The following is a 24,523-nucleotide window of genomic DNA, read 5'->3' on the forward strand; positions in this document are numbered from 1 at the left end:
GTTGAAACAAGTATATAAGGCTTGGAGAGCCTGTAAAGCCTGATCTCTACAAAAAAAGTTACTTAGCTATTATTATTAATAAATTACAGAGCAAAAAATAATAGTAGCTACAGCAAATCAACTAATTAACAATCATACACAACAAAGTAGACCAGCTAGCTATATACAGTCAAGTAGATTTTTGAAACCATTTAACGAGGGTACATTGACTACATGATAATGATAATGTAGGTTATTCCAGTCATTGATGTAAAAAAATGAAGATCTCTCCCTTGTTAAAGTATATATGTGAGGGGGTAACACCCTCCCACTACTGTCTAAGGACCTGATGGTAGTGCAGTAAAACCTTATTATAATTAGCTATTGATGATAAGGTCAGTCCTGGGACCAAAAAATTTGGCCTTGGTCATAAAGTAGACTATACTGTTTAGCTATGTTTGGTACCTACTAGAGGTGGTCACTATAACGAGGTGGTCTTATTAAAGTGGTGCACTAAGTGAGGTTTCACTGTAATAAAAAATACACCTGATTTCATTTAGGCATAGATAATGGTTTAGGTTACCTGGCGCTAATTATAAATTAGGTGTGGAATTTTTTTCAATGCTCGTTTCTTCAGCAGTGTGCATGGGGGTGGCACTCCAATATATCCTGTACTACGATCTTCGTGCTTGGTCAAAACGAAAGTCATTTAGGCTGCAGAATATGTTGCTGTCAGACCTTCAGTGCTGGACACTGTAAAGTACTAATAAGTATAAAATAATACTTAGGTTTAAAGGAAGAAAATCCATCCCTCCTAGAGGAGACTGAGTGTGGCGCTTGGGTGGCCTGCAGTTCGAATCCAAGGGTAGGAAGGACTTTTTCCTTTCTTTGGCCCTTTTCTGTTTCACCTTACTGTTAGCTAAGTTAAGTAATCATTACAAGTCTCCAGCTCCTGTTAGGCTAGGATAATCCAAAGGCTGCAGCACATGTTGCTGTCAGACCTTCAGTGCTGGATACTGTAAAGTACTAATAAGAATAAGAACAAAAGTCAAGCAAAAAATTTGCAGTAGGTCAAAAGACAATTTAGCTTCGTTTGTAAAGTGTATAGCTACCACAATTGAAACTTTTAGAGTTACGACATAACCGTAATTTTACGAAAATATGCAAGAATTTGGTCAAGAGTCAAACGCAGATTATAGCGTAGGTCAAGGGTCAAGGTTATTTTTCGATTTTGACCACTTTAACCGAGGACGAAGATCGGAGTACAGGGTGTATTGGAGTGCCACTCCCTTGAAGCGTGGTAGCTGAATTCTTTTATAGTACAGTAATATCGCTACTAGCTAACGGTGAGTTATTATTAGCGTTTTAATTGTTATAGCTAACGTTAAAACTGGCATTATGCCAGAGTTTCATGGTCGCCGGTGGACCTGCGACGAGAATTCACGCTATCGCCCTTAGTAGTCCAGTCTCTTATGTCAAAGTTTAGGTATAGCTAGAGCAGTTTCAAAACAATGGTAACCAAAAATTACGCAATGGACCACACCCAAGTCGCCATGTTTTTGTACCAGACTGCTTTTTTATTTTATTTTTGTATTACTAACACTTTACAGTGACCAGCACTGAAGGTCTGACAGCAACATGTGCTGCAGCCTTAGGATTACCTAACCTAATTTCAAGGACTTAGACTTATTGACTTGACATATAGTGACTGACTTGATGTTGCAAGTTGAATTCCTCGCTAAATTCATGTCAAGACTTATTAATACGTAAGTAAAATAGATGCCAGTGATAGAATAAAGTATGTAGGTGAGTTATTAGGCATTAAAAGATACGTACTGCCTCCCAACAGGGCAGTTTCGTAGGAAAGAGAAATGCGTAAAAATGGATTTGGCCAAATTGCGACTTATTCACCACCCCAAGTTGGTTAAAACTAGGGGAAACTTGAAGTATAGGTCTTTATCCAGCACCACAGCAGCGTACAGCCACATCCAGCTATCCCAGGATTAGCCAGAGCTCCTGAAAGGCACGAGACCGGTAATGGCGTACTGCCAAACTGTGATAAAACGCCAGCAAAAGAAGACTCTTAGTGGTGAATTTTGCTAGAATTAAGTTTTATTGTCGGAGTCAACCATCAGTTAAACTTTAGCGGTCTTGTTTTGGTGTCTGCTTTTTCACACGAAGTGGGAATCCCGGCACATGAACGATTCTGGCTAACTCGGGGATGGCTGGATGTGGCTGTACGATGCTGTGGTGCTGGATAAAGACCTATACTTCAAGTTTCCCCTAGTTTTAACCACCTTGGGGCGGTGAATAGGTCGCAATTTGGCCAAATCCATTTTTACGCATTTCTCTTTCCTACGAAACTGCCCTGTTGGGAGGCAGTACGTATATTTTAATGCCTAATAACTCACCCACATACTTTATTCTATCACTGGCATCTATTTTACTTACGTATTAATAAGTCTTGACATGAATTTAGCGAGGAATTCAACTTGCAACATCAAGCAGTCTGGTACAAAAACATGGCGATTTGGGTGTGGTGCATTGCGTAATTTTTGGTTACCATGGTTTTGAAACTGCTCTAATATTTACCGGACCAAAGCTCAAAACTTGGTACAGTTATTCCTTAGGATGTACAAAGTGATTTTAGAAGGGGTGCCACCATGAACTCACCCTGCACCCCTTTGTACGACAGCTATTTTCAACAATCTGTGAAATTAAAACCCATCATATTTACTATATTGAATAACTTATGCGCCTATCAATTGTAACCCCCAGTACCCCCAGTACGGGATCCACACGGGGATTATAGAGGGTTTATACGGGGGTTCACCTACAAAGTTACCCCCAGTAGTTGGGCTTTTGACACATAATATTGTGTAGCTATATTTAGTTAAATCACGTGACATTGACCCATAGCCAGCGAAGCGGCGTTGATCATGGAGTGGGGGAATACCTCGGGGAATATAAGGGGTAGGTAGGGGATTAGAAAAACACTTATGCCCCAGTAGTGGGGTTATTGCTCTTACCGGGTGTCAAATCCCCACCTTGTCTCCACATGGCCTGTACTGGGGGTAGGGGCCTAACATTGATAGGTGCATTATGTTTTGCTAAACACGTCTCTAAGTTTAATAATTCCAATCCTATTTGTGAGTGAGCACTCCATGACATCCCAGTATAGTTTCATTGAAATATCATGGCACTTTATAAAGATACAAGACTTATACAAAAAAAAAAAAAGTTTAGCGAAGATTAAAATCGCTAAAATTTAAATATAGCTAATTTTGAGAATTTTCGATCAAAAATCATGTCTATAGTTCTACTACTTTGGCCAATCACTGTACATCTGTTTACTGGATATTCTATCTCTTTGGGGGGGTCAACCTTATAGAATTAACATGGTTTCAGAAAGCAATGATCGGAAAAATCTTTGGCTTTAATCTTTTGTCAGCTTATCTGTTTATGCTGTCTATTAATTATGTACAGTTGCTGATCATAGTTATCTATTAATAAGCTGAATGTGTACATACAGTAGCCAGTCTTCTATTAGCACTATTATGTTCAGGAAATACAATTCTCTAGATTTAATGTTATGTTTAAAACACAGATTTCAAATGATTTACAAAACTCTACAGCATATACTGTTTAAGTTACTACTTGATGAAGAGTGTTGAATGTAAGTATTACTATGTTTTTAATCCTGCAACTATGTGTACTGTAACAGCTAGAGACTATAAGAGCAATAATTAATGATCATTAACAATATGGGACAATGAGGAGGTTACACAGCTCTGGATGGATACTTAATCAGAGAATCTGTGTAGACTTTTAAAAATCATCAGCATTACAATGGACTCACCATTAGCTGATTTTGTCACCTCTTAGAATCTGAGTAATGGTTAGCTGTGTGTAAGAGTTCTAAGCCTTAAAAATGCATCTCTTAATTGGTTAAAAACATGAACTTACAAAAACTTTTGCACATGACAAAGATTATTTTCCGATATGGAGCCACCTCAGATTTGACCTTTGGGCTTCGGTGACCTTTACAGGAATTTAGCATTCAAACACTGTCACTAAATCACATTTACATGATCCAAATTCCACAAAATTGGTTTCAAATTGAAGCTATTGCCCAAAGGAAAAATGTGACCGAATTTGACAAAACAAGGCTTCCACACACATCCAATTTTCTGACTTTAACCAGCTGTAACTTGACTACTCAGCAAGCTATTGACCCAAACGTTTCACAAAGTCCTTCCATAGCATAGTATAATACCAGGTGAAAATTTGAGACTAATGGCATACTCCTACATTGAGTTATGGTACTTCAAAGTCACAAAAGTGAATGTGTGTGGAAGCCTTGTTTTCTCAAATTCGGTCACAAATAGTGGTTCATGATTGAAGTCACTGTAACTTTAGAACAGAGTATGAGCTACGTACAGACTTTCTGTAAAAGCAGATTACTATTCTTTCCATGCACAAGCTTGAAATATGCACAGAGCATGTTTACATTTCAGATAGAGTGTACTTAGAAACTTAGCACTTAAATAGGCATTATACTTATTAACGAAAAACAGTATAATGGGGTACATACAGTATCTCTTATGATAGCAGGTTTATGTGTGAGGTTCAATGTATTTGCATTTTGGCTAAATTTTATACACATTTTGATAAAACCTTCTGGATTCTATTTTTTATTGAATAGCCAAGACAATTGCTTGTGTTTTGTAGCTTGCAATTGTAGAATTTCTGTTTTGCAAATGTTTACATGTACTCACAAACATAGGTTCAGGCAATATTATACACATATCACTGGAAAATATGTCACACCATCCTATAGAAATGCAATTGTTTAGTGCAACTAAAAATCTTTTTCCTTATGTTTATTATCAAAACTACCACAATGAAATCTCTTGAATCCTTCATGTCTAGCTCTAATACAGAATGTGACGATCTGTAATTTGCTGCACCAAGAAAATTTTGTGTATGTGATATTGCATTGATAAATCGACATCCTCGCTCAATTTTTCTGTCCCACATCGGAATTATAGAGGTTTCACTGCAGTTGTTCAGCATAGGCAAACTCTCTGAGTGTCTACAATTTTTATGGTATCACAGCATAGCACGATCTTTTTCTCAATGCCATTTTTAAGTAAAGTACATGTTTACAGGGTATTGTCTTACTGCTTTGTAATATATGATGGGTGATAACTACATATATAAGTTATAATCCAGTGCGTATGGAAGAAAACGTATGTATATTCTACAGACCCAACTAGGTGCATGTAAATTGATACATTGTTCATATACTCTATTGCTACCAGTCATGGTGCATGCAGGTTTGAAACCAAAACATGTGCATGATGTGACTTACGTATCTTAAAAATAATGCAGACACTTGTAGTACAAGTTTTCTTATTCAGATTTAATATATGTGACCGGATTTGCAAAAAGGAGTCTTCCACATACATCCAATTTACCAACTTTGACAACTCATAACTTCAGAATAAAAAGGCTATTGACTAGAAATTAGGGCAGTAGTGAGCCCCCACACAGCTTAGTAGATAGAGAAAGTTTTAAATAATATGTTTCTTTACCACTATGCTATGGTCTTCCAAGTTCATAGAATTGGATGTGTGTGGAACACCCCTTTTCACAAATGCGTTCACATATAGTTACTGTGTACTATCAATAGGGCTGCATGACAGCTCCTTGTACTACTTAATCATGACACGCCAACATAATCCTTGACATACTATACAGCAACAATTATTAATGGTGCACACAGAATGTGATAGTGTCACTGTGGCAAGTCAACAGTTGAAGTTAAGGAGAAGGGTGATAACTAAAATATTGCATGTTGAGTGTACTGGGTATCCCATCGGCATTATCACCGTTTTAGCAATGTGATTTGGACAAGCAGTATTTTACTATAATTTATGACGTATGTATGCTACTGTACATCTCTTGAATGTATACAGAAGTGGTCTCCTAGTACAGGTAGCCATAGGTTACAGTTGTGAATAATATATCACATATCCAACTCAGGGTCTAATAATAATTTCAGAAATGCAATCTGTACTATATTATGAGCGGGTGGAAATAGGGCTACTTTTGCTCTTATAACTTAGTGCAAACTATGGACTTTCTTTATAAATGTTAATGTTCTCTTTAGAACAAGAGTATTAAGTTGAAACTACAGTAAGTTAGTGTATACTGAATTGTGTATGGGTGAAAATCTGACCAATTTTAGGCATTAAATTGGGTGTAAGGTCACTAAAGGTCAAAGTAGAGGTGGTGTGGTTCTCTATTTAAAAAAAAAACAACAACTAGTTTTTAAAGAAACAAACTATGTGGTAAGTTTCATATTTTTTCCAAAAGTGCACAAAAAGATCTTAGAATCCTAGCTAAAGTGCATTTTACTAGGAAGTAGAAATGAGTGTAATTCTGCATGGAACCCAGGAGGTGAAGTATCCAGTAAACAGGTGGTGCTCTGTGTACAGAACTTAGCCATAGTAGTGGAAATGTGTACATGGCTTTCAATGGAAATAAGTAACAAGCTAATATTTGAAAGTTCTTCATGAATAACCGTGTTCAAATTTTAGCGATTTTAATTTTCGCTAAATGTATAGTTTTGTTTAAGCTATGTATCTTTAAACTGAGCCATAATATTTCAATGAAACTGATTATGAGATGCTATGGACTGCTCACTCACAAAAACAAATTATTAAAATTGGGAATGTGTTAAGGAAAAGACAACTTGTTCAATAGGGTAAATATATAGGTTTTAATTTCGCGGATTGTCCAACATAGCTGTCGTACAAAGGGGTGCAGGGCAAGTTCATGGTGGCATTCCTTCTGAAATCACTCTGTATGCCCTAAGAAGCCACTGTACCAAATTTGGTGCTTTGGTCCAGTAAATCACGATCAAAACCATAAGGGACTAGACTATAGTCCACTTGCATATACAATAGTGCGATTATGTTTATACTGTGAATTTATAATACCACAGAGGAATTCTGGTCGGGATTTTGGTAGTTATGGGTGAATTGACAAAGCTGCGAGAGTGACACTAGAACTTCCAGTTAAACTGCTAATCACGGTAACAAAAACAACTACAGTTAGGCATTCCAGCCTGATTTTTAAATTTTGGGCTTTTTATATGCTCAATAGGTAGAGTATTGATTGCTGATCTCAGAAATACATAGTTTGTTGGGTTGGAATTAACTACTTTGTCATGCACAGTGCTTAAAACCTGAAAAAAGGTACATTTTTCTCCTTGGCTCCCCATACATTTTAAAGGGGAAAATGGCACAATTGAATTAGGAAGCCATCTAGCAATCTGGACTATCTTGAAACTGCAGTTGCTTCTAGCTGCAAGTTTGTACATGTAATGAGAGTAACTTCAGGTCTTATTGGATCTCAGCGATCTTTGTATGCTTTGTGGTGAGCAAATATGCTTCACCTACTGCACACTTCTTGATGCAATGGTGTATATCCATAGGCAAAGTGACTATCTCAAGTTGGTAAAAACATCAAGTTAACAACTTATAAAGGTAAACAGCTACAGTGGAGGTGCCACAATGATGCAGCAATATCTAAGGTGGAGTTGTGGTTTCAATTATGGCACTGTTATGCCGACTTTGAAGTGGGTTATACTTTTGAGCTGATGACACAGCCATCAGAAAACTGCTCTAGAGCTGAAAATCACTAACCTGAGTGAAGTAACCCGCACTTTAAAGTGACCACCAGTGACTACCTTCCACCTGACAGTACGTTTTTAAAAGTTTTAAAGTATTCTACATACATTACAAGGCTTGAAAAGATTACAAAACAACACAAAACTTACTTATATGTAACGCGCACGATAAAACTAAGATTTTCATGATGGTCATCGTGTGGACAAACCCCACAGTGATTTTCATCCTCATTGGAGCTCGGATGATGGAGCAATCCCAAGTTAAACACGAGTTGTCATTTTGTACCACAGTCATTGAACTTGACTTGTCACGATGCCTATGTTAGCTAGATACGGTTGTGAAAAAAGATTGCTCAAAACCATGGTTATAACAATAGTTTGCCAGTGGGTTAAATAGTACGGTAGTTCATTCACAGTGAAACTTTAGCTTTTGGATTCATTGTTTCCCAAATTAGGTCATGCATGCATGCATGCACGCACGCACGCACGCACACACACACACACACGCACACACACACACATACATGCACACACAAACACTGACACGCACACACTGGCATGCACACACACACACACACACATGCATACATGAATGCACCTGCACACACACATACACACTGGCATACACACACACACACACACACACATACACACACACACACACACACACAAACACACACACATACTGGCACACACACACTGGCACACACACACTGGCACACACACACTGGCACACACACACACACACACACACACACACACACACACACACACACACACACACACACACACACACACACACACACACACAGACACACACACACAACACACACACACAAACACACACACATGAATGTGCTTACACACACACACACACACACACACACACACACACACACACACACACACACACACACACACACACACACACACACACACACACATGAATGCGCACACACACACACACACACCGGCACACACATAGGCGCACGCACAAGTCGCACACATGAGTCGCACACACTCACGCACACATTCATGCACACACACACACATGCACACATGCGCACGCACACACACTGGCACATACACACAGAAGCACACGCACATGCACACACACACCAACGCACACATACATGCATGCACGCACGCACACACACACACACACACACACACACACACACACACACACACACACACACACACACACACACACACACACACACACACACACACAAACACACACACACACATGCAGAGGTATGCATGCACACACAGATATATAATGTAACATTCAACACACTTGGACTAAATAAGTATGGTACATCTGATGTGTGATATATATATGTGACCGAATTTTGGAAAATCACCCATATGGGTGCATTTGACACCTAAAATATTTAATGCTAAAATCACAAACTTTATAGTGCTAATCTACTTGTTGATGGGTTTAAGCCATTTCTCAATACCTTAAATTACAAGAAAATTCTTGAAATATTTTCAAAACTGTGTCCTGCTCATATTAGCAACCCACTAAACACGAAAATTCTAATTATTTCATGCGCGCCCATATGGGTGATTTTCCAAAATTCAGTCACATATATAATTCATCTAACAGTAATGCATTGTCTAGTGCCATATACTTTTGTTTGAGCTACTGTGTTGCGTGTACTTTTGTGCATAATCAGTATTTCATCAAAATGAAGTGTAAACTATAAATCGGCCAAATAATTAAAAGAAAATAATGGTATGGGCAGTTTTGTTTGATATCTGCCACAGGTATCATGCATGATGCCTAAAACTAGAATCTCCGCTGACCTCTGAATAGGCCTGCATCAAATATACCAGCATATTAAAAAGCAGAATGGGTTAGAGTGCTATGCCAGCATAATGCTGACATATTAGGTGGATATTTCAAACTATGAAGTTTAATTTCCATGAAAATAGATTGATACTCCCTAATAGAGCTGTCAGTAGAAACTGTAAACAGCAGTAGAGCACTCAGATGCATTCTAAATAGCTCCTCAGATCAATACTCTCTAATAGAACAGCCACTTTATCATGAAATATTTAATAGAGCGTTCACTGATTAAAAATGTTCCAAGATGTAACAAATGTAACAAATGTTGCTAACTTAGGAGCATAATGCAAGCATATTAGGAATACTGAAAGAGCATAATGGGTGAAAATGTTGGGTAAGCATTTAGGGCAAAATTTTGAGCATATTCGACTCCGGCCTACCTCTGACATGCATACTTGTATGTATATTTGTTATTATTAATAATGAAGTAGGCATTCAAGTGCATGCATGATAAAAGTATAATAGGTGGTATTACAGCATAGTATCCCTACATTGGCATGTTAAAACAATTATTTTGCTCATTGCCAAAAGTAAACATTGTCCTGCCAAACCATGCTGTAATAATACCATCATTCATTTATTGTTTTAAAAGTTTTTATTGCTTCGATCCCTACTTCATTTAAAAATAATAGTTTGTTTAGTTTTTTAGTATCACATGTGTCTGCTCTAGAGGGCTGACTGCTTGTTATTGTGCTGTAAAATACTGCCATATGCTGCTTCAGTCCTGAGACTGCGGTCAGATACACACAGAAGTTCAAGTTTCAGTAATTCTTTTTCATTCTATATCTAGCCGTCTGTAAGTTTTTTCTTGTTATTAATGCTGTATTTGATGTTAGGTGGACTAATATTATTTCATAAAGGTGGTTTATCACATAAGATAAAATGCATTGAGTAGTATTGCATAGTACTGTTTAAGTGGAGAGCACTCCTACAATGACTAGGCTTGAGCCTAAAATTCTTTTTTTTTGAAAATTATTAGAAACGTATGTATAAGTGGTCTAGCAAATATTACTTAGAGCTCTACTGTCATATGTATACAGTATCAGGGTTGTGTGTTGAGAGAACAACACAGTATGAGGTGAACTCAAATGCTGTGGTAGTCTTGAGACACTATGAAAGTTTTAAGTACACACAAGTGTAGGACAGGCATCAAGGAATTATGTACTTTTTAGTCATCTTCCTCAGAACATTAATTCATCTTGAGTTTTCTGCAATCAGGATATAAATAAGCGTCCGTTATAGGCATATAACATAGCTAGAATTATTATGGCAATGATTAACAAAATTATGCATATGCTGAACCATGCCATCTGATTGAGGTTGATTTCATTAAAAAAAACTTTCATAGTGTATTATAACTGTATGTGTTTACTCGAGTGTACAACTATAGTCATCTGCTCTTTTTCCATACTTCAAAGAATTTACTGGAACTCAATGGTGGATCCAGGATGGGGCATTTGGGGCAATTACCCCCTCTTTGTGGTGGTGCCATACTTGTTTTGATTGAAATACTAAGTCTTGTCACTACATAATAAATATTAGTTATGGCTTGTATGTACCATTGTTGCAGACTCACCTAAACAGGTATCAAACAGTCACCCAACACCTTTTGTGTACTAAGTGCCTCTGAAAATAATTACCATGTTGCTGGTGTTAAGACATTCTAGTTTTTAAAACAGCTTTTAAAAGCCAAAATTGAAAAAATAATGTGTAAGACAATGCTAGATGTGATTATGCTACTTTAACAATATAAGAGAATTTGCAGCTGCTCTCCCCAACCATTTACACCTTAGCCTGTTTGTACCCCTCCCCTTGTCAGCTCCTGGATTCGCCCTGGAACTGCATGGTAATTATTGCCCAGGCCATAACCACCATACAGTCCAGTAAGGTATTAAATTATACAGATTTAAGGCCTAAATCAATTGTGGGGGTTGATTAATACTCACGTGATTAGTATGCATGGCTAGGATTTTGTAATAAAAGCCACTCAGATGGAGAAAGTTTTGTTACCCTTGTTATCCTATGAGTTAAAGAACGTTGGAACTGGTGTTATAGTTTATTCACCTATCATTTCTGCATGTTTCTGAATATGGACCACACACCCATTATGAAGTTACCTGATACAGATGAGAAATGTTACATATTAGCTGTAACATGGGCATTTGGGATTTTGCATGATATGTATCTCCTCTATCCTCAGGCCTTTGGCCTGAGGGTAATTTGGACATGCATATCGGGCTAAGCCCTGATGTCCATGTTACAACTATTACGTACTTGCCTCTGACTTGTGTGTAAATAACAAAGATATTCTACTCCTGTTGTAATATACCTATAACATATGGGTTTTAAAGTACATTTTGGAATTCTGATCTTCCTATACAAAGTATGATATTGCATGTACACATACAATGTTTATGTAATATATTTTGTTTATGTAATATACAGTAGTTTCTCCAATTTTAGATTGAGAAAATGACTGAAGGAAATACAGCTACTTCTTCTGATGAAAGTATGTACATGTATCAAGATACACGGTAGTGTGTCGTGCGGCCCAAGAAGCCGGTGCGCCACACCGTGAGTATATTAACAGGAAGAAAGAAAACACAATTTTCACACCTGTGATCCCTAATCCGATTGGAACCAAATTTGCTAGAGAAATGCCAGCCAGTAAGGGGAGTCCACATACCAAATTTGAAGAAAATCGCTCCAGCCATTTCCGAGATACGAGCGAACAAAATCTCGTTTTAATTTCTTCATTTTTTTCTTCTACTACTTAGACTAACCATAGATAATAGACACCCCTATGGGGTGTCTATTATCTATGGACTAACTTAGACTACTTCTTCATGCATTTCGCACACTTCACAAAATCCGCCATAAAACACGAATGCATGCTCGATTGGGCTGAAATTTGGCACACTTAAAGGGCTCATTAAAGCAGATCTCCGGACCAAATTTGGTAGGAATCCGATGAACATTCATGGAGTTATTACTGATTATTTGCGTAAAATAAGGTCGAAGGTCTGTCACGCCTACAGGGTAAACCCCTTGAGGAATCAGTTGAAAATTGATATGTAGATGGAGTAACCATCGTAGGAGTGCGTTTTTGTGGTTTGAAAGGAATTGGGATAAAGGCCATGGAGATATGGCACAAAACCCAACCTGTCTCAAAATTACGCAATCGATTTTTATGAATAAAAAAACTATTAGTTTTCGTGTCTACCAGGCAAACCGCTTAGAGAAACGAGCTGAAAATCAGAATGTAGCTGGAATAATCATCATAGAAAGTCCTTGGAGTAGTACAGCAGAATCGGAGTACAAACCACTGAGTTATGATTCGAAAGGCAACTAACTACGTGTAGCAAATGCGAGATCGAGATACTCTAATAGAACAGTCACCCTAATAAAGCATTCAGCTGCATTTATTATTTACTCAATTATAATACATTGCAAGTTATTCTGTAGGGAATTCAGCTACAAACAAGTCACCCTGTAGTCAGATCAACTAGAAGAAGGTACCTAATAGAGAGTTCAGCTACATCATGTAGAGAGTTCAGCTGCAAACAAATCACCCTGTAGAGATTTCAGCTACAAACAAATTGCCCTGTAGAGAGATCAGCCAGAAGAAGTTACCTTGTAGAGAGTTCAGTTACAAAGAAACCATCGTGTAGAGAGTTCAGCTATAAACAAATCACCCAGTAGAAAGTTCCGCTATGTACAGATCACCCTGTAGAGAGTTCAGTTAGAAACAAGTCATCCTGTAGAGAGATCAGCTAGAAGAAGTCACCTTGTAGAGAGTTCAGCTACAAAGAAACCACCATGTAAGATAGTTCAGCTGCAAACAAACCACCTGTAGAGAGTTCAGCTAGAAACAAGTCACCCCGTACAGAGATCAGCTAGAAACAAGTCACCTTGTAGAGAGTTCAGCTAGAAGAAGTTACATTGTAGAGAGTTCAGCTTCAAAGAAACTACCATGCAGAAAGTTCAGCTGCAAACAAACTGCCCTGTAGAGAATTCAGCTACAAACAAATCGCCTTGTAGAAAGATCAGCTAGAAGAGGTTACCTTGTAGAGAGTTCAGTTACAAACAAATCACCCTGTAGAGAGTTCAGCTACAAACAAGTCATCCGGTAGAGAGATCAGCTAGAAGGATTACCTTGTATAGAGTTCAGCTACAAAGAAATCACCCTGCTTCATCTTTTCTTCTTCCTGTGGTAAAGAATAAAAATGATAGGTTAAAAAGCCCTAAAGCTGGCCATAGGCCGGCTTTGGGGTATACAAATACAAAAAGAAGTGAAATCTAATCCAAAACAGCCAAGCTGTAAAAAAAGAGTGCAGCCCTCAGAAAGGCTATGATGAAAATAGATGTGAAATCCAAGGTGGCGGCCAAGAAATGGCTGTGATGGTAGGTTAATGGTAAAAATTTTAATAACAACAATTCAGGTGAATTTTGTGCCAAGACCAAGCGGCACCAAATTCACCTGAATTGTTGTTATTAAAATGTTTACCATTAACCTACCATCACAGCCATTTCTTGGCCGCCACCTTGGATTTCACATCTTTTTTCACCATAGCCTTTCTAAGGGCCGCACTCTTTTTTTTTACAACTTGGCTGTTTTAGATTAGATATATTAACATTGTATGCATTACGTAGTACAGTATTATCTACTGCATTGCTGTGAATGTATGTTATCTGAAGATTTGGGCCAATGTACAGTATGTCAATGGGTGACATCCACTATAGTATGTTCACGTTGAGCTGAATCCTGAAAAACAGCTAAAAATTAAAAGTGGATTTTTTCTCAACGGAGTTAACATATCAGCCAACCAGATGATTATTGGTAACAGCAAAGGTGTAAACAACAGACACGTATGGTTTGGCTCTATTACAAGTTCGGGAAAGGGCTGTAATGGCCACTGTACTTATATGGCTTTCCCATAGGAAATGTATTGTGAACTTTTTGATTGGCTGTAAATATTATGTCAAACATTTGAACAAAACGATTTTGAAATATTTTTAGTGGGTCAAGCAGTACTACAAATGAGCCAAATTTCAAGATCATGTGTAATTGCATCCATGAGTTATTAAATGTTTTTGATGTGAATATAATTGATGAAATGGTGTTAGTGTGGGCACTTCAGAGACTTTGGCTCATAGTATTGGAAATAAATTAATATTGTTTGTAGTTTTTACACATGGTTGAGACAGATGATAGTATGTAGTGTGGCCAAGAAAGACAGTATGTCACATCTTGTGTATGTTTACAGGAAAGAGCATATAACTTTTATACCTGCATAGTTTCATGGACAAATCAGACCATTTTTGTGTTATAGCTGTCCACCAGGTAGGGTAGGCCACACGAAAAAGTTAATAAAATTTGTTTTTTAGTTAGTTTTTCTTGTACCTAGGGGACTTATTTATTAATTATTCTTTTTACACACGTTGCAAAAGTTGTTACAAAAGTAATTTGATATACCATAACATTTGGTACAGATAAAGAGCGGATGAGTGGAGCGTTATGTATTATACTTGAAAGATATTCAAAACAGGGATTTATGGTTAGGTACTACTACTTCAGCGATTTCATAATGTTTTTGCTTTTTTCAGGGATTCCCATTTCCCTTTTGAAACTTCCAAACTTTTAGTTCATGAATCATAATTTCACAGTATAGAAATCACAATCCTTATCTCTAATACTAAATGACATAATACTGTCTGTTATGTCACATCCTGTGAAAAGAAATTACATGTAATAAATTTAAAGAAATGGCATGTAATAAATTCAAAGGAATGAATTCTAAATTTGTTTAATGACTGATGAAATCAAAAATACTTTGGTTAATATAAAAAAATTGCTTTGGATGTCTTATTTCTTTCCCTGTGGTAAAGAAAAAAACACATGTTAAAACAATACAAATACAAAAAGAAGTTATATCTAATCCAAGCTGTAAAAGAAGGTGTGGTCCCCCAAAAGGCCATGGTGAAAAAAGATGGGAATTCAAGGTGGTGGCCAAGAAATGGCTGTGATGGTAGGTTAGTGATAAAATCTTTATTAATGACAATTCAGGTGAGTTTGGTGTTGCTTGGTCTTGGCACTAAATTCACCTGAGTTGTTGTTATTAAAATTTTTTACCATTAACCTACCATCACAGCCATTTCTTGGCGGCCACTTGGATTTCACACATCTTTCTTTAACCATGGTCTTTTTGGGGGCCGCACCTTTTTTACAGCGTGGCTGTTTTGGATTAAATATAGTTTATCAGTTAACTATTTGAGGCACTAAAAATAATACCATGGGCATTCATGCTTTGCCTGGTATAGCTATATGCACTTTCCCTCAGGCCACAGGTATATACAACATGCACTTGTAACTATATCAATGTAGCTGTAATTATGCTAGAAAGTACTTACTGTATCATTTCAGGTGTAGGTATGCGCAAAGCAAAGGTCTTGATTGATTACTGTGCTGAAGCTGTGGATGAATTAGACTTGTCTGTTGGGGAAGAAGTAGTTATATTAGGTACGATAGAGGATGGCTGGCTAAAGGGTCGCGTGAAAGGTAAAGAAGGAATATTTCCTGAAAACTTTGTTGAAGAAATTAAAAAGCCACCCAAAATGACAAAACTTGTCCCTGTAAGACAAGCACCACCACCACCAGGTAAATATTTTGTTATTGTAGATAGGACCTTAAATGGGTGTATATTATCCATACTGACTTTACTGAGTAATATAACAGTATGTCTGACTATATCAGATGTGTGTGTGTGTGTGTGTGCGTGCGTGCGTGCGTGCGTGCGTGTGTGTGTGTGTGTGCATGCAATTTTATTGATTGGTGGCCAGCTATGAGTATCTTAGTGCAAACCAGGTTCATTCGCTAATACAAGACTCCAGCCATCAAAGTGAACCCTGCAAGCCATTTTCTAAAACTTAGAAATGAAGACACACGGTAGTGTGTCATGCTGCCCAAGAAGCTGGCACGCCACACTGTGAGTAGCTATATTGACAGGAAGAAAGAAAATGCACATATGTATCATCCCTTATCCGATTGGAACCAAATTTGCTACAGAAGTACTGGCCAGGTAGGGGAGTCTACATACCAAATAAAAATAGTTTGAAGAAAATTGCTCCAGACATATTTGTGGCAAAAATTTCATTTTGAATTTCTTCTTCATTTCACATACTTCGCAAAATCCACCATAAACACCAATTCATGCTCCATTCGTGCTGAAATTTGGCTCACTTATGAAGGGCTCATTAAAGCGGATCTCAGTACCAAGTTTGTCAGGAATCTGAGTAACATTCACGGAGTTATGACCGATTAATTGCATAAAATAAAGTCAAATTTCTGTCACACCCACAGGGAAAACCACCTGAAGGAATGAGCTGAACATTGCTGTGTTGATGAAGTAACCATCGTAGGAGTGCCTTTTTGTGGTTTGAAAGGAATTGAGATAAAAGCCATAGAAATATGACACAAAACCCAACTTGTGTCATAATTATGTGATCGAATTTCATGAATAAAAAACCTATAAGTTTTCATGCCCAAGTACCAGGTTAACCGCTTAGAGCAAAGAGCTGAAAAATGGTATGTAGCTGGTTCTCATAGAAAGTCCTTGCAGTAGTACAGAAGAATTGAAATACAAACCACTTAGTTATGATTTGAAAGCAAACTACGTGTGAAAGCGAGATAGAGATACTCTAATAGGATAGTCACCCTAATAGAACATTCAGCTGCCTAATGGAACAGTCACCATATGCATGCAGCTGCAAATAAATCGCTCTAGCGATTCAGACCGGTACATGTCACCCTGTAGGGAGATCAGCTAGAAACCAATTCACCATGTAGAGAGTTCAGCCACAAACAAATCACCTTTACGGTACAGAGTTCAGCTACAAGCAATCAAGTCACCCTGTAGAGAGCTCAACTAGTAACAAGCCACCCTGTAGAGAGATCAGCTAAAAGCCAATCACCCTTTAGAGAGTTCAGGTAGAAAAAACTCACCCTGTAGAGAGATCAGCTACAAGCAAGTCACCCTGTAGAGATTTAGAAAGTTCAACTACAAACAAATCACACTGTAGAGAGATCAACTAGAAACAAGTCACCCTGTAGAGAGATCAGCTAGAAGAAGTCACCTTGTAGATAGTTTAGTTACAAAGAAACCACCCTATAGAGAGTTCAGCTGCAAATAAATCACCTCGTAGAAAGTTCAGCTATGAACAGATCACCCTGTATAGGGTTCAGCTAGAAACAAGTCACCCTGTAGAGAGATCAGCTACAAAGAAACTACCCTGTAGGGAGTTTAGCTACAAACAAGCTACCTCCTATAGAGATCAGCTATAATCACCTTGTAGAGAGCTCAGCTACAACTTGTAGAGAGTTCAGCTAAAAACAAGTCATGCTGTAGAGAGATCAGCTTGAAGAAATTACTTTGTAGAGAGTTCAGCTACAAAAATACCATCCTGTAGAGAGTTCAGCCATAAACAAGTTACCCTATAGAGAGATCAGCTAGAAACAGGTCACCCTGTAGAGAGTTCAGCTACAAACAAATTGACCTGTAGAGAATTCAACTACAGGCAAATCACCCTGTAGAGACTTCAGCTGCAAACAAATCAACCTGTAGAGAGTTCAGCTAGAAACAAGTCACCCAGTAGAGAGATCAGCTAGAAAGAAGTCATCCTGTAGAGAGATCAGCTAGAAGAAGTCACCTTGTAGAGAGTTCAGCTACAAACAAATCAGTCTGCAGAGGGTTCAGCTACAAACAAATCACCCTGTGGAGAGTTCAGCTACAAACAAGTCACCCTGTAGAGAGTTTAGCTAGAACAAGTCACACTGTAGAGAGATCAGAGAGAAACAAGGTACCCTATAGAGAGATCAGCTAGAAGAAGTTACTTTGTAGAGTTCAGCTACAAAGAATCCACCTTGTAGAGAGTTCATCCAAAAGCAAGTTACACTATAGAGAGATCAGTCAGAAACAAGTCATCCTGTATAGAATTCAGCTGCAAACAAATCACCCTGTAGAGATTCAGCTACAAACAGATCACCCTGTAGAGAATTCAGCTAAATACAAGTCACCCTGTAGAGAGATCAGCTAGAAGAAGTCACCTTGTAGAGAGTTCAGCTAGAAAAAATTACCCTGCAAAATGTTCAGCTACATACAAATCGCCCTGTAGAGAATTCATCTCCACCCTGTATAGAGTTCAGCTACAAACTAGAGAGAGCATCTAGAAACAAGTTATCCTGTGGAGAGTTCAGCTAGAAATAATTTACCCTGTAGAGAGATCATCTAGAAACAAATCACCCTGTAGAGAGTCACCCTGTCTAGAACAAGTCACCCTGTAAAGAGATAAGCTAGAAACAATTAAGTTACCCTGAAAAGGATCAGGGAGAAACAAGTCACCCTGCATGGCAACATACAAATCACCCTGTAGAGAGAGTTCGGCTCGTACAAAGCTAGAAACAAGTCACCCTGTACAAAGTTCATCTACACTTCAAGTCACCCTGTAGAGAGTTCAGTTTAAAACAAGTTACCTTGTAGAGAGTTCAGGTACAAAAAATGCCCTTTGAGAGATTAGCTGCAAGCAAATCATGCTGTAGGGAGATCATCTAGAAAAATTTACCCAGTAGAGACATCAGCTGGAAACAAGTTATCCTGTGGTGAGTTCAGCTACAAATGAGCCACCCTGTAGAGATACTGTATCAGCTACAAAAAATCGCATTGTAGAGAGATTAACTAGAAAAAGAGAGTTGAGCTGCAAACAAATCTCACTGTAGAGAGAAAAGAGTTACCCTGTAGAGAGTTCAACTACAAGCAAATTACCTTGCATTAAGTTCAGCTATACAAACAAATCAACCTGTAGAGAGATCAGCTGCAACAAATCAACCTGTAGAGAGATCAGCTGCAAACAAATCACACTGTAGAGAGATCAGCTATGATATCAGCTAGAAATAAGTCGACATCCTGTAGAAAGATCAGCTAGAACAAAGGCACCATGTAGAGAGTTCAGCTACAAACAAATCACCTTTTTTTAGATCACTTGGAAACAAGTCACCCTGTAGAGAGTTCAACTACAAATAAATCATGCTGTACAGACATCAACTACAGAAGGTCACTCTGTAGAGAGATTAGTTAGAAACAAGTCATCCTGTAGAGAGATTAGATAGTACCCTGTAGAGTGTTCAGCTACAAACAAATCACCCTGTAGAGAGTTCAACTTCAAACCAGTCACACAGTAGAGAGATCAGCTAGAAACAATTTACCCTGTAGAGAGTTTAGGTACAGATAAATTATCCTGTAGAGAGTTCAGCTTTAAACAAGTCATCCTGTAGAAAAATCAGCTATACATAAGTCACCATGTAGAGAGGTCAGCTACAAACAAATCATCCTGTAGAGACTTCAGCTACATTTTATATCACCAAATAGAGAGTTCTACATTTCAAGTCACCCATTGGAGATCAGTTACAAACAAGTTATCCTGTAGAAAAGAAATGGCATGTAATAAATTCAAAATTTGTGTATATAATTACCTACCTGTATAAAATCAAAAATACAGTAGTTAATATAAAAAGTCTGCTTTGAATGTCTTTCTTCCTTCTCTGTAGTAAAGAAAAAAAAAACACAGGTTAAAATAACAGCAAAGCCAGCCATAAGACGGCTTTGGTGTAAACAAATACAAAAAGCTATCTAATCTCAAACAGCCAAGCTGTAAAAAGGTGCATCCTTCCAAAATGAAAAAAAGATGTGAAATCCAAGGTGGTGGCCAAGAAATGGCTATGATTGTAGGTTAATGGTAAAAATTTCAATAATGGCAATCCAGGTCGATTTGGTGCCACTTGGTCTTGGCACCAAATTCACCTGAATTGTCGTTATTAAATTTTTTACCATTAACCTACCATCATAGTTATTTCTTGGCCGCCACCTTGGATTTCACATCTTTCTTCACCATGACCTTTTTCCATTAACCTATCATCACAGCCATTAAATCTTTTACCACCATGGCCTTTTTAGGGGCCGCACCTTTTTTACAGCTTGGTTGTTTTGGATTAAATTTTCTTGACAGTAAAGATTAACATACTGTGTAGTTTATACATGAGGTCTGTATCATAGCAGTATTTAACTTTGTAATCTGGATTTGACAAATCAGGCTTCCACCCACATCCACTTCTTTGACTTTAACTACTTGTAACTTTACCACTCAGTATGCTATTAAGCTACAATTTTCAAAAAATTCTTTGTATGGATTATCCGTGCACAGGTCAAAATGTGAATGCAATACTGTACTTGTACATTGAGTTAAGGTCCTTTAAAGTCACAAATGTGAACGTGTGTGGAAGCCTGGATTTGTCAAATCCGGTCACGTATATAGTAAGAAATCAGTGGCGAATCTAGGATTTTTAAAAGAGGATTTCTGAAAGTTGGTACTAGGCACCTGATAACATTTCTTGAGAAAATTTTGAAATTTTAGAAGCTCTGAGAGTGGATTTTAGGCTACTTTTAGTTAGCAATTACAATAAATGCAATGCTTTAAACTATAGCTAACTATAGGGCAGAGATGGTGACTATAAGCTGTAGCTTTGATTGCTCTATTAGAGTAGTTACTTGACTGTTCTATTAGAGTAACTCGATTGTTTTTAATGCAGTGGGAGATGAAAAGTGAAGTGTTTCTGTGGGTTTAATAGCTATAAATGGTGTTAGTTAAGTGCAACTGCATGCATTCTACTGAAATACAGCGGTATATAGTTGTTTGCTATGACAAATTGTCAGTACAACAATGTTTATGTATTTAAACTGCCACTGAGCTAATTTTAAAAGGGGGATTTCTGTTGAAATCCCAGAAACCCATCTAGATCCGCCACTGGAAATTATGCAGTGATATCTCAGATACATTATGTACAATATTTACATACTGTATATAGTACATACAACAGTAGCTGTTATACTCACTGTAATTATATAACTGGTTTGGTTGCAGCAAAGGCGACAAAGATTGGAGGCTACTCTGAGTATCAATTTGTAAAGAAGCCACCTCCAATGTTGATGTGTTGTGTATGCCATTGTGTTAGTTGTAATCCTCAACTCAGTGTGTGTTGCGGCTATCTCTTTTGCAAATCTTGTCTTATTAAAACACCAGTTTGCCCTAATAATTGTTGCAACGAGTTTGTTGCTGTTCCAAACAAACAAGTTGATCGTACTATTAAAGCTCTAGAGGTGTACTGTACTAACAAACCAAATATGTGCAGGTGGCAGGGACCACTATCTGAATTTGATAGTCATCTTGTTAAATGTCAATTTCTATGGGTGAAATGTTCTCTTGGGTGTGATTCCATGATGCCAAGACAAAGTGTTGATATCCACATGAGAGACAAGTGCCCTTTTCGTCCTGCTGTCTGCCAGTACTGCTCTACTACAGGCACACACCAGTACATAACTGATGAACATAATGAACTATGTCTCAACGAGTTGGTACCTTGTCCCAATAATTGTGAGGTAAAAGTTGTCCCTCGTCGAGATAAGGAGAAGCACAAAGATATCTGCCCTCTTAAGAGCATTGAATGTGAGTATCATGACATTGGTTGTGCAGAGCTGGTTACACGCAAATATCTGAAGCAACACAATGAAGAGGAATTTCTTAGTCACCTGACCCTCACCAATACTGATTTCATCAAGCTACAGAATAACATTGAGGCTGGTATCCATAATGCAGAAAGAAATAACAGAGAGAAACTAGATGAGATAGAAGTTGAACTTGACAGCACGCAGAGGCAATTAGATGGCTTATTTGGAATTTGGAATGTGAGGATAAATGCAATGGCAGCCACAAAGGTATCAGGAGAAGTAGCACCGGTGATATTAAAACTGGTCAATATTTCCAACATTGGTTGTAGAGTACAGCAGAGTAGAAGCGCCATATTTCCTCCGAGATGGCTTACTGGAAAGGCTTACACTAGTGTTCCATTCTTCACACATGAACTGGGTTACAAAATGTTCCTGAAATTTTCTGCCACAAATCTTGGTCATTACTCAGTCACACTTCACCTTATGATGGGTCCCAATGATGATCAACTCAGTTGGCCACTAAGAGGAAAATTTGAAGTAGTTTTGTTGAATCAAATCAGTGACTGTGCCCATCGTAAAATAACAGTCGTATATGATAGTAATACACCAGGCTGTAAAGCAACCAGGATGACTGGAAATAGTCTAGCAAGTTTAAGAACATCAGAAGGTTGGGGTAATATGGAGTTTTTAACTCATCAAGATCTTCATAATACATCATCCACCTGTCAGTTTCTTAAAAACGACTGTTTGTTTTTTCAAGTTTGTAAATTGGAGTGACTCAAAATTAATTATTTTTGTAATTTGCAAACTATCGCTGGTTACATGCAGTACACAGATTTTATACAATAGTATATTAATATAGTTTGTACATGCAAGTTGTAAATTTGCATCAATACGTATGTAGCTAAATACACTATATATATGCCGACTGATGTTAAATGATATACATACATTGTTTAGATTCTGTTTCACATGCTATAATAATACTTTACTGTAGGACAGTGCTATAAATTGGTGAAAGTAGTGGTCACTGACCATTTGGATGGGTGGAATGAGAGGCTTCTAGCAACAACTGGTATGTATGTAAGGAAGGATGCTTACAACAATGAGTCAGGAACTACTGATGACACATGTTCAGTTTTTTTGAAGTATCTTAGAAATAGCCTGTAGAGTTGGATCCTAACTAGTTAAAGTGTGAATTGTGCTGAAACTGGTATGTTTATTAAATGGAACAAAACATCTCTTGTAGGTGACTGTATTATGTGTAGCCCAGTTCAAATTCAAACTTAAGTGGTTTCACTTCATCAAAATTTTTGTATAACACCACATAATTCATGTCTCTAGTAGCTATTTAATACAATAGCTAAATAGCTATGCATTATGTTAACAACACTAGTATAGTACTGTTGTCTATCACATAAATGATGGATATGTGTAAGTTTCATAATTGAATCTCTCACATTTTGACTGTGGTATAACTGTCACGCAGACTGATGGAAAAGTGATATTTTCTCAAAATTAATTATTTGACTATATCTTAGTGCTTCTGTATATAATTTTATATGCATTTTATAAGTTAGACATAGTATCAGATAAAAAAGCACCTCATAAATTAATGTGATTTATGGTTTAAATTATTTATGATGATATAATAATGTTATGCAGCACTATTAGATGTGCTGTGTGTTTTGTGAGAGGTTCCAACTAACTAATACAGTAAAATTAATGTACTTCCTTATGCATTATATATGCACTAAACACTGAGATTTGAAGCCGAATGACTATAGTACGTTCACGTTGAACTGAATCCTCAAAAACCTTTAATAACTCATGGATGCAATTACACACGATCTTGAAATTTGGCTCATTTGTAGTACTGCTTGACCCGCTAAAAATATTTCAAATCTTTTTGTTCAAATGTTTGACATAATATTTACGGCCACTCAAAATTTTCACAATACATTTCCTATGGAAAGCCATATAAGTACAGTGTCCATTACAGCCCTTTCCCGAACTTGTGATGGAGCCAAACTGTACGTGTCTGTTGTTGACACCTTTGCTGTTACTAATAATCATTTGGTTGACTGAAATGTTAAGTCTGTTGAGAGAAAAAATCCGCTTTTAATTTTTAGCTATTTTTCAGGATTCAGCTCAACGTGAACATACTATACTTGTATGATAATCCTGTAACATTTCACTCACTGATGGGCTGGAGAATTTTATGAACACGTATATACAGTAGATGAAAGTTGCATATACTGTAATTTTACCTCAAAAGCTTAGGTATGCTTGCAGTGAAACACAGCTGTGCGGTAGTAAGTTTTAAAATAATTTCAGTCTTTGAATGACTTAGAAGTGTAGTACTCAGTGGCGGATATAGGGAGGTTGCAATGATTCAGCTGAAACCCCTTCTGAAAAAGTGCATGTGCCCAA

The 24,523-nt window shown here is 37.5% G+C and overlaps 1 protein-coding gene across 4 annotated transcripts; it reads left to right on the plus strand.

The window, feature by feature from the left end:
• Positions 1-1,213: 1,213 nt before the first annotated feature.
• LOC136247031 (TNF receptor-associated factor 4-like) lies at positions 1,214-23,220 on the plus strand. Of its 4 annotated transcripts, XM_066038624.1 has the most exons (6): positions 1,218-1,325; positions 3,587-3,655; positions 10,207-10,332; positions 12,000-12,045; positions 15,961-16,194; positions 21,507-23,220. In XM_066038624.1, exons 4-6 carry the CDS (start codon positions 12,009-12,011, stop codon positions 22,865-22,867), a joined length of 1,632 nt encoding a protein of 543 aa, XP_065894696.1. In that variant the 5' UTR covers positions 1,218-1,325; positions 3,587-3,655; positions 10,207-10,332; positions 12,000-12,008; the 3' UTR covers positions 22,868-23,220. The 4 variants fall into 4 exon arrangements, with proteins under 4 accessions (XP_065894699.1, XP_065894696.1, XP_065894698.1 ...); XM_066038626.1 differs by lacking the exon at positions 10,207-10,332; XM_066038625.1 differs by lacking the exon at positions 3,587-3,655.
• The last annotated feature ends 1,303 nt before the right edge of the window (positions 23,221-24,523 follow it).

The sequence above is a fragment of the Dysidea avara genome, chromosome 2 (assembly GCF_963678975.1).
Source record: "Dysidea avara chromosome 2, odDysAvar1.4, whole genome shotgun sequence".
NCBI classification, from domain to species: domain Eukaryota; kingdom Metazoa; phylum Porifera; class Demospongiae; order Dictyoceratida; family Dysideidae; genus Dysidea; species Dysidea avara.